This window comes from Strix aluco, chromosome 11, assembly GCF_031877795.1.
Source record: "Strix aluco isolate bStrAlu1 chromosome 11, bStrAlu1.hap1, whole genome shotgun sequence".
Lineage (NCBI taxonomy): Eukaryota > Metazoa > Chordata > Aves > Strigiformes > Strigidae > Strix > Strix aluco.
The window spans coordinates 3,153,199-3,162,552 of NC_133941.1; the positions used below are offsets into that span (position 1 = coordinate 3,153,199).

Below are 9,354 nucleotides of genomic sequence, written 5' to 3' on the forward strand. Positions count from 1 at the left end.
AGAAGAACAACAGTTTTTGTTAACATCTCCTCCCCCCAAAAAATTGAAGAACAACTGACAAGCAATAAGAAATAAATGTAATGTTCTAACAGCAATAAAAACCTGATGGAACTGATGCAAGATGGCTGAATACTACTAAATATACAAAACCTTTTTTTGCTGTACCAGAACACAATGACTGAAATTTAACTTTGTACGTTTGATCTTTCTGAAATTAAACAAGTATTGTTTCCTATGGCATAATCTCATTCTGCCCTCTGAATGATAGATGTTTGCACTAAAACCATTCATTAATATACAACCAGTGATACTGGGAGCCTTGTGCACAAGCACTGTCTAACAATAAAACTTGGATTATATAGGATGTAAGAAAAAAGGTTGCTTTTACTAAAAACAAGCATTAATTTCAAAGAAAACCTTCCACGTACATGTGACTATTTGTGCCAGGTTTAATACATTTGTATTAGTTCCAGGAAATCTAACGAGACCACTGGCAAATCGTACAAGCAAGCCAGCTGTTGAGCATCCCTGCTAGAACAGCCTCCAGAATTCAAGAGAGCTCAGACATATTCTATCCCTTAGATACATATTCTTCACAGACATCAAGGCTGAAAGGGACCACAGGCATCTTCCCTGGCACTCAGGATTTTGGAGTAACTAAACTGAGGACATAGACAACTGAGGTTCTACAGATTCTTCACCAATCCAGTCCATGGCTCAACGACCCTTATAACTGCAAAGTTTTCCTCTTAAGTTAAAGCTTTGCTTGCTGCAGTGTAAGACTATGACTTCCCCTACCTATACCACACAGAACAGAATATTCTGTTTTTCTCTTCACGTTTTCCACTGGGTTGTTTTTTTTCCCTGTAGACTAATGTGTCTTTGTTAGTAAATCAATCCCTCCCATTTATGCCCTTCTGTGTTTTTTTTTTTTCTCACAAAGTGTTGCCCCCAAGCACTTCCAGTATTGCAGTGCTGAGAGGATGCCCTGGTTTCGGCTGGAATAAAGTTAATCTTCTTCCTAGTAGCTGGTAGAGTGCTGTGTTTTGGGTTTAGGATGAGAATAACGTTGATAACACGCTGATGTTTTAGTTGTTGCTGAGCAGAGTTTATACGAAGTCAGGGACTTTTCAGCTTTTCATGCTGCCCTGCCAGCGGAGGCTGGGGAGGGCACAAGAAGCTGGGAGGGAACACAGCCAGGACAGCCAACCCAAACGAGCCAAAGGGGTATTCCAGACCAGTATATAAACCGAGGGGAGTTGGCCAGGGGGGGCACCACGGCTCAGGGATTGGCTGGGCATCAGTCAGCAGCTAGTAAGCAATTGTATTGTGTATCACTTCTTTTGTATACTCTATCTTTTTTTCTTCCCCCCGCCCCCCCTTCCTTTTCTGACCTGTTAAACTGTCTTTATCTCAACCCACAAGTTTTACTTTTTTTTTTTTTTCCAAGTCTCTCCCCCATCCCACTGGGGGCGAGGGGAGTGAGCAAGCAGCTATGTGGTGCTTAATTACTGGCTGGGGTTAAACCACAACAGAGGAAGAGAAATCTTATTACATCATGTTTGACACACAGGATTCTGTTTATACATCTTGTATGATTTACTTCTTTTGCAACACCTGTTTTTGCAGGTTCATGTTCAGTGTATGATCTAAGTCTCAAATCCTTTCAGGTGGACCTGGAGTTTAGCCAGTCATTCTCCTTGTATTTTATAAAGTTGATTAGTCTTACCAAAGAAAGGGACTTAGAATACATGCCTAATTAAATTAATCCATTTTTTCAAACTTTCTCCAACTTGTTAAGATTACTTTGACTACTAGTCTTGTCCTCTGACAGTCTGTGGCCCTTCCAAACTTCTGTTTTCCACCAAGAGAATATTAGCCATACTGTCAGTCAACCAGCCAAAGGAGGCACTAATCAAAATATTACCTAGACTCCGATCAAATACAAAATTTTGCAAAACCCCACTCCGTATGTCCTTGCAGTCAGAGACTGAACTGTTAGTAACTGCTTTTAGAGCGTGGCATTCCGGCAGGCTGCACGCTTACCTCCCATCACCTTTCGGGTCCCGTTCCTGCCCTGCCCTGAGGACACCACCGGAGCCAGCATCGAGAACCTCACTTCATGCACATGGCACTGCCCCGCTACAGACAGAATTGCCTTTGTTTGCCACAGCTGCACTAAAATCCATACTGGCTATTAATTTTTACATTATTATCACTTGGATCCTGTAGCACTTAATTGGTTCTACCATTTCTCTAAAAGAAATTTCTCTTTTTCTAAAGCTTATTTAGAAAACTATGATTTTTTTTCTCCTTTTTCAAAGGGACATGGTATTTGTCTATATTTATTTATATGACTAGATGATCTTCAAGGTCTTTTCCAACCTAGATGATTCTGTGATTCTATCTGTTTCCAATCATTGGTGTCTCATCCATCCTCCACTATCCTCAGAAATAACTGCTTACACCCATACTCTGAGCTTTTATGTTTAAGTATCTCTAAGAGGATTCACTAGTACCTGGTTTATTTGAGCTGAGTGTTAATCCCCGGGTTTTGTGTCCTGTCCTAGGCTCCTGTGACCGCGTTAATTTGTTAGACCTCCCATCACAGCCTGCTGCCGTAGAGAGAACATTGCAGCCTTCTCCGTGGCACCGAACTCCTCCGTTAGCCAGCACTGCTGCGTTTACCCTGAACGCAGGCGGGATGTCAGCAGACAAAAACCGGGAAAACCGGGGTCGCGGAAAGCAGCGCGTCACCTCTTGGTCCCTTACGGCCGTGAGTTTAAACGTCAGAACGACGCTTGGCAAAACGTGACGTTTCACAAAATGTGTATTGCTATGGAAAGCTGAGCTGAGGGGGTAACGCCAAAGCGGAAAGCAGACCCCCCCGCCCGCAGGGACCGTGGCCCACGCCCAGTGCCGCAGGACCCCGGGGCTCGCCCGCCGCCCTACCTCATCCAGGTCCTTCGACTGCTTCTTCGGCTGCTTCAGCGGCTTCTTCTTGCCGCCTGTAAAGACAGAGGAGACAGTGAAGCCCAGGGAGGGAGGGATGGACGGGCGGCGCCGGGGGTCCCGGGCCCGGCCTTACCCTCTCGGCCCGACATGGTGCCCGCTCCGCTCCGCCGCGCCTCAGCTCCCGCGCGCGCACGCGGGCTCGCGCCGCCGGGCGGCCGCTTCCGCCTGGCCCCGCGCGGCCGCCGTAGCGCTTCCGCCGCCGCCGCTTCCGCCTCAGGTGCCGGGCTGGGCCGGGCCGGTCCCCGGGCGGGTAGGAGGTGCTGCCCGGGGCTGGGTGGTGCGGCGGGAGGGGGGCTCCTTGGGGACGGCTGCCCGGTGGGGGAGGAGCGGCTCGGCCCAGCCTCCGCCGCGCACGGAGCCCCGCGTCGCCCCTGGCGGGCGCGGCCTAGGCGAGGGCTGGCGGTGGGAGCCCCCCGCGGCGGGCCGCTCCCTCTCGCCGGTCACCTGCTGTGGCTGAGGTGAGACCGGTGCTGCTGCCCGGGCCTGTGTGTGGCTACTGGAGGCGGTAGCGGTTCTGCCGTGCGGGTCTGCAGGGTGCCGGGAGCGTAGTCTCGTAGCTCTGCGGGCGGTGAAAGGGCCCCCTCCGGCAGGGAAGGGGTTGGTCATGTGGAGAAAACTGAATTTTCACCCCTATCAAGGGTGAGAAGTAGAGCTGTGAGTGTGTGGCGACGTATCGGAAATCCTGGTTTTACATTTTGGCTGTGACAAAAGAGACTGCTGCAAAATAAGATATGACCCGTGAAAGCTAGGCTTACTCGCCACCAGTGTCCAGTGTGTGTAGCAACTGGGGTGTAAACCATTGGAAAGAGTATATGTCAATGACTGCAGGGAGAGGAAACTCCTTTTCTTACAAGAGGAAACAAGAGAGGGATAAAGCATGTTATATCAGATGAAGTTTTGATAACTGTCTTAGGTCCTGTTAGCTCAGGCTGAGATTACTTTCTTTGCAGTTTGTTTGCAACTGTCTACATAGAAATTCTTCTAAAAGTCACAACTTTCTCTTTTTGCTATACTGCCTCAGTAGCCTGAATATTTGGTAAAACTCTTCATGTAGTAGTGCAGTTACAAGAGAGAAATCTTGCAGTCTAGAGAGGACAAATCTGAGCGGAGGTTTTAGTACATGGCCTGCAACATAGAGTCAGTGTTGTAAGGGTAAGATGTATGAGTGATGCTGGAAGGAGAGAACTTACTTCATTTCCATGTTTTTGTTGTTTTGATCTACCATATTCTTATGCATATAAAACAACCGACAAGGTTTTCACAATGCTGCTTGCTGTTATTACTATTTGTTAGAAATACTTAACAGGGAATGAACCTGTGGCATTCAGAATCAGTAGCCAGCTAAAAGTGGATCAAAAATGTCTTCCAGTAGGAAGAATCCTTTCCTGTGGAGATGCCTGTATTTGCATATATATGATGTTATTAGACACCTGAAATTAACATGGAAAACTGTTTTAAAACAGTTTTAAAAAAACTATAGAGCAGCTATCAAGCTTTCTCAATAACCCATGTTTTTATAATATATTATTCAAAGCCTAATATAGTCAAACTTCATATAAAACCTTATTTGGAAGTTTTCCTGTTTACAGTTTTTAGAGAAATGCACTCAGAAGATTAACATCTTATTTACAAATCAATAGACAACAAACTAACTAGCAGTCTGCTTTTGCAGTGTAAACAAGAATTTTAAGCTCATTTTAAAATGCAGCCCTAGCTGTGTGTTCACTACCTGATATTTTTCTGATCTCATGGCTATTCCTTATGTTTTACTTTTGTAGGCGGTCTCATGAGAATACTTGTGTTCAGTTCAGCACTCCTGTGTTTTCTCTGTCCTTTATGTTTTTGTCTTTGCATTCTTCAACACTCTGTGTATCTGTGAAGTGTAAGATAAAGGGAATTATCAAGACCCACTTCTTATCAAGATTTTTTTCCCCTCTCTTGTCTTTTTTCCTTTTCTATTCTTTTGCAGAACTGTTAGTACCTGTGACATGGCACACCAAACTCAAGTCTGAAAGCACAAGGCAAAATTTCATATGGCAATCACTTCTGTGCTGAAGCGCTAAATTACTCTACTCTGAGGCTGCTCCTGCTGGTACTGGATCTGCACATAATCACTGTTGATGAAGAGAGTGAATTAACAATCAGGCAGCATGGTGGGAGTACTTACTAACAACAGAAAAGCAGGAATCTGTGGCAGAACTGCCCTTTGTTGAAAATTGTGGAAAATTCTCTAGGTAAGTAATGCTGTAAGACTAGTGATGGTTTAGCCATTCTTGAATTTTATTGGTTTTGGTACACATGTAGTTTTAAGAGGTATTAATCAGCCATACTTCAATAACTTTTCCTTCTTCATCCTTGTCACACTTTTATTCAGTGATTAAATTCAAGATGCGGGGCCAATGAAATATAAGTCAGGTGTGTCCTCAGTGTCCTGTGGCCTGCAGTATCCCCATTTATTGATAAAGTGGAGTCCAAAAATGAATTTATACATAGTGCGGACTTACTGCTCATCAGCACCGAAGAGGCCTGAAGCCAAGTCTGCGATAGAAATGGCCATGGGCCGTCTTAATCGGCTGACAGAAGCTGGGACCATTATGGGAAAAAACTCCCTTCAAAAAATGTCTGCAACATGCAAGAGTTGGTGGGACAGATATGAAGAGTTTGTTGGAATTAATGAAGTTCGAGAGGCTCAGGGAAAAGTGACAGAGGTAAACATGGAGATAATGTGGAAATTTAAGAACTATGTGTTAAGCTACATGAAGTATAAACACTGGCTGTGAGGCAAAGAAGATCTTCCAAGGAGAATCATGTCCTGTCTTCTGCTCTGTCTGTGGACATATTATAAATGTGTTCTAGTCTATGCATGCTAGTAAATACAGGTTATCCCTTAAATTAAAATGGAGCATAGTTTGTTTTGTTGGGATTTTTTTTCCCCCCAAAATTCATATAATTAGTGATTTAGATCTGTCTGATAATAAGTCTCTAAAATAAATACCCTTTCTTCTTAGGCTGAAAATGTCTTTATGATAGCTCGAGGGATAGTACGAGAGGCTCGTGAAAATGTAGAAGCCCAGCAGATCAAACTGAAGGAAATTCGGGACCGCTTGGACAGGGTCTCTCGGGATGACACCCAGTATTTAGAACTGGCTACTCTGGAACACAGGTTGCTGCAGGTAATTTGTTGGTACTTGAGCACTGGCAAATACGATGAAAAGTTGTGTGCTTTGCTTCTGTCACTAGGGTCTGTTTTTGTAGATGCAGTTCAGTTCTGAAGTACAGTGATCTGAGTTAATTTATTACTTTTTAGTTAATTATTAGCGATGGTTTGATCTGCTATGCAAATTATATATGTTAATGCTAAAATAGGATAGTAAATTTGGACAAGAAAGCTGAAGATAGTGAGCCTAGAAAATGTATTGTTGTAGTGATGACTTGTATGTGAGTAGTCAACAAAAAGCTGGGATTCAATAATTAACCTTCCATATGATGAGAGAAGCTTCTTTCTGGTTGTTAATCCATGAAAATACTCTCAGCTGCCTTCTATATGGCTACAAAACCCAGGCAACTCATTAAAGCTTTTGTCAGGGAGCAGCAAGAAGGAGGCTGCTCCATGAGGGAGGGCAAGCAGGAAGATGAGGTTGACCACGGCGCAGGCTGGGGCAGTATCCTCACCACCATGGCACGGTCCTACAGCACCTCAGCGAGATGAGCCAAGCAAGGCTGGTGACAAGAACATGTTATTAACAACAGTCCATCAATCAGAGATAAAAGCAAGGTGTCAGCCCACGTCAGTCCAGGAAATCCAGATGAAACTGCAGCAACAGCAGAGAATAGGCCTGGAAGCAGGTATACCTATGGCAAAGCTCAGGGAAGGAGTGGGTGCCAATGCCTGAGCTTAAACTGAGCCCCTCGATCAGTGGGTGGAACATCAGGAGAGAATAGAGAGCTCTAGTTGTCTAAATAAGGGATCAGGTGTGGATGAGACTTAAAGAAGAATAGAGCTCTGCATGACTATGAAGAAAGGTAGCACTCAAGTCCCCACTGTCTGTAAGGTGGTGGTGCCACCTCACAAAAGAAATAAAGGCTTGGAAGAATGAGAATAATTCCAAGAGATGCAGGGAGAAAGGGAAAGACATTTGTCTGTGAGCAGGATAAGAAAGAGAATGCGGAGGAATAAGAAGCGTGTATGTTCATGAGATGAACTTATCCGAGACACCCTTTCCAGTCCTGTTTTCAGTTCTCACTGAAGGAATTTAGAACTGAAAGGGAGAAGTGTGGTAAAGGTAGTGTTTGGAGAAGTAAGCCGGGCTGAAAAAGTGTGCGTTATGGGGAGAGAAAGACCTTGCCCACTCGTACCCCTTTTCTGTCATCAGCATGTGACAGATTCTTGTGTAGAGGATATTCAGCTGTAATTCCTGATGACCTTTTCCATTGCTCAGTTTTGATTTAAAATGGTGTCTCATTGACTTAAGTAGGATTAATAAAGAAAATCCCATGTTAAAAGGAAGATTTCTGAAACAGAACTACTGGATGTTCTTAGTTTCCATTCCTTCATCTGCACTGGGGGTTTGTTTTGGGGTTTTTTTTGTATAGGCTTTATAGCTTCATATATACCTTCTCCTTCAAATCACTGTATTTCTTGCAGGAAGAGAAGAGGTACCGAGCTGCATATTTAAATGCAGAAGAATCTGAGAGAGAAAAATTCTCTCTCTTCTCTGCAGCTGTAAGGGAAAGCCATGAGAAAGAGCGAACAAGAGCTGAAAAAACGAAGAACTGGTCTATTATTGGTTCTATACTGGGAGCCATTATAGGTGTTCTTGGTTCCACCTATGTTAATCGAGTAAGGCTGCAAGAATTGAAAGTCTTGGTGCTTGAAGCACAGAAGGGGCCAATAAATCTGCAAGAAGCCATCAAAGAACAGGCCTCCAGCCATCACTTACAGCAGAAGGATCTCAGTGACGTCATAGCAGAGCTGAAAAATGTGCTGCAAACCAGGACATCACAGGAAATAAAAGAAGGTGCTTTGTTAACTAGAGGAGACAGGAATGACTCCATAAAAATAGATTCTCTTTTAATTCCTTTAAATGAACAGCTAAACTACACTAAACAAGTCAGTTCATGTCTAGGGAGTTTACAACAGCAGTTTAACAGTCTCCAGGAAAGTATAGCACAAATGATTTCTGAGATGCAGAGCGTTAAACTGGCGGTCCACACGAGACCTACCGAACGAGCGACGCCAAGGTCTTCAGTGGAGGGTAAGGGCCAGGCTTCTGCCGTGAGAGATGTGATTTTAGAATTGTGTGATACCGAGCGGAGACTAGAAACTCAAATCAAGAGAAATTCTCTTTACAGCACTGCGTTGACATGTGCTATGTTTGCTATTACTGTGCCAGTACTCTATATTATACTTAAAGGGAACTGATCTCTTAATTAATTGCCACAATTTACTAGATTAATAAAAGTAAACTTGCACTCTAAGTACTTAGAGTACAAGTCCAAATAAAGTTGTGTTAGCATTTCTCGTTACGCTTTCTCCTGTATATTTGGAAACCTTGTAAAGCGTTGGTCCATCTACTGCTGCAGGCTCCCTGTTTAACAGTCTGTGTTGTGTGTTGTGGTTTTTAACTCCTCCAGCAAAGGAAATTACACAGTTTCATCTGTTGGTTTCATTCACTGTTTCACTCTTACTGTCTAGTCTCCTATATCATGCCAATCAGTGACTTTCACTCTGGAGCTGTATTTGTGATTTTCTGTTCAAATAATTCTTTTAGTCTGTCATTGATCTAAGTGCTTTGTGTGTAATCCTTTATAATTTTGCTCCTGATTGCTTTATAGTTTTTCAGTTTGTCCATACAGAAAACATTAGGAGTCATTTTACTATACAGGTAGAAGTATTTTCCCTGAAGTTTTTGGTTGGTTTGTTGGTTTGGTTTTTTTTCTATTCTAGATAGAATGGCCTCACTTGCAGTGTGACAAACAGCAGAGGCAGTGTAAATAAGGAGGGTTGAAGTTACAGTGATACAATGTGGCTGCGCAGCCAATTGATGTATTTAACACACATTTAAGTTACATATGGGAACTTTTACTTAGGGAGCTTTATCACAAAGTATCCGAAAGCATTTCTGGAGCGTCAGCTATTTGTTACTGACAGCTCCATGTCCTTAAAAGCTTGCAGGCAGGGAAAAAGGGTTCAGATACAGAAATGTATTAAGTATGATGATGTTTATTCTGCCAATACAAGCCAATTAGCTGTTCTCTACAGACTCCTTAACCCATCAGTCCCTAGGCATTTTCTGGATTTAGTAATCATCTATGGAGCAATCACTTTCTTATCCTTAC

The 9,354-nt window shown here is 43.5% G+C and overlaps 1 protein-coding gene across 4 annotated transcripts; it reads left to right on the plus strand.

Annotated features, from left to right (window-relative positions):
* The first annotated feature begins 3,160 nt into the window (after positions 1 to 3,160).
* On the plus strand, positions 3,161 to 8,542 carry CCDC51 (coiled-coil domain containing 51). 4 transcript variants are annotated; one of them, XM_074835667.1, is made up of 5 exons: positions 3,161 to 3,232; positions 4,985 to 5,249; positions 5,390 to 5,723; positions 6,024 to 6,188; positions 7,661 to 8,542. In XM_074835667.1, the coding sequence occupies exons 3-5, from the start codon at positions 5,415 to 5,417 to the stop codon at positions 8,435 to 8,437; spliced, it is 1,251 nt and encodes a 416-aa protein (XP_074691768.1). In that variant the 5' UTR covers positions 3,161 to 3,232; positions 4,985 to 5,249; positions 5,390 to 5,414; the 3' UTR covers positions 8,438 to 8,542. The 4 variants fall into 4 exon arrangements, with proteins under 4 accessions (XP_074691768.1, XP_074691766.1, XP_074691769.1 ...); XM_074835665.1 differs by lacking the exon at positions 3,161 to 3,232 and adding an exon at positions 3,240 to 3,473; XM_074835668.1 differs by lacking the exons at positions 3,161 to 3,232; positions 5,390 to 5,723 and adding an exon at positions 3,240 to 3,473.
* The last annotated feature ends 812 nt before the right edge of the window (positions 8,543 to 9,354 follow it).

Excerpts from the sequence above, each read along its gene's own strand:
- CCDC51 (XM_074835667.1), top strand. The coding sequence starts at position 5,415 with ATGAAATATAAGTCAGGTGTGTCCTCAGTGTCCTGTGGCCTGCAGTAT. Across the intron at positions 5,724-6,023 it reads CTCAGGGAAAAGTGACAGAG|GCTGAAAATGTCTTTATGAT; the intron begins GTAAACATGGAG and ends CTTTCTTCTTAG. Across the intron at positions 6,189-7,660 it reads TGGAACACAGGTTGCTGCAG|GAAGAGAAGAGGTACCGAGC; the intron begins GTAATTTGTTGG and ends TATTTCTTGCAG.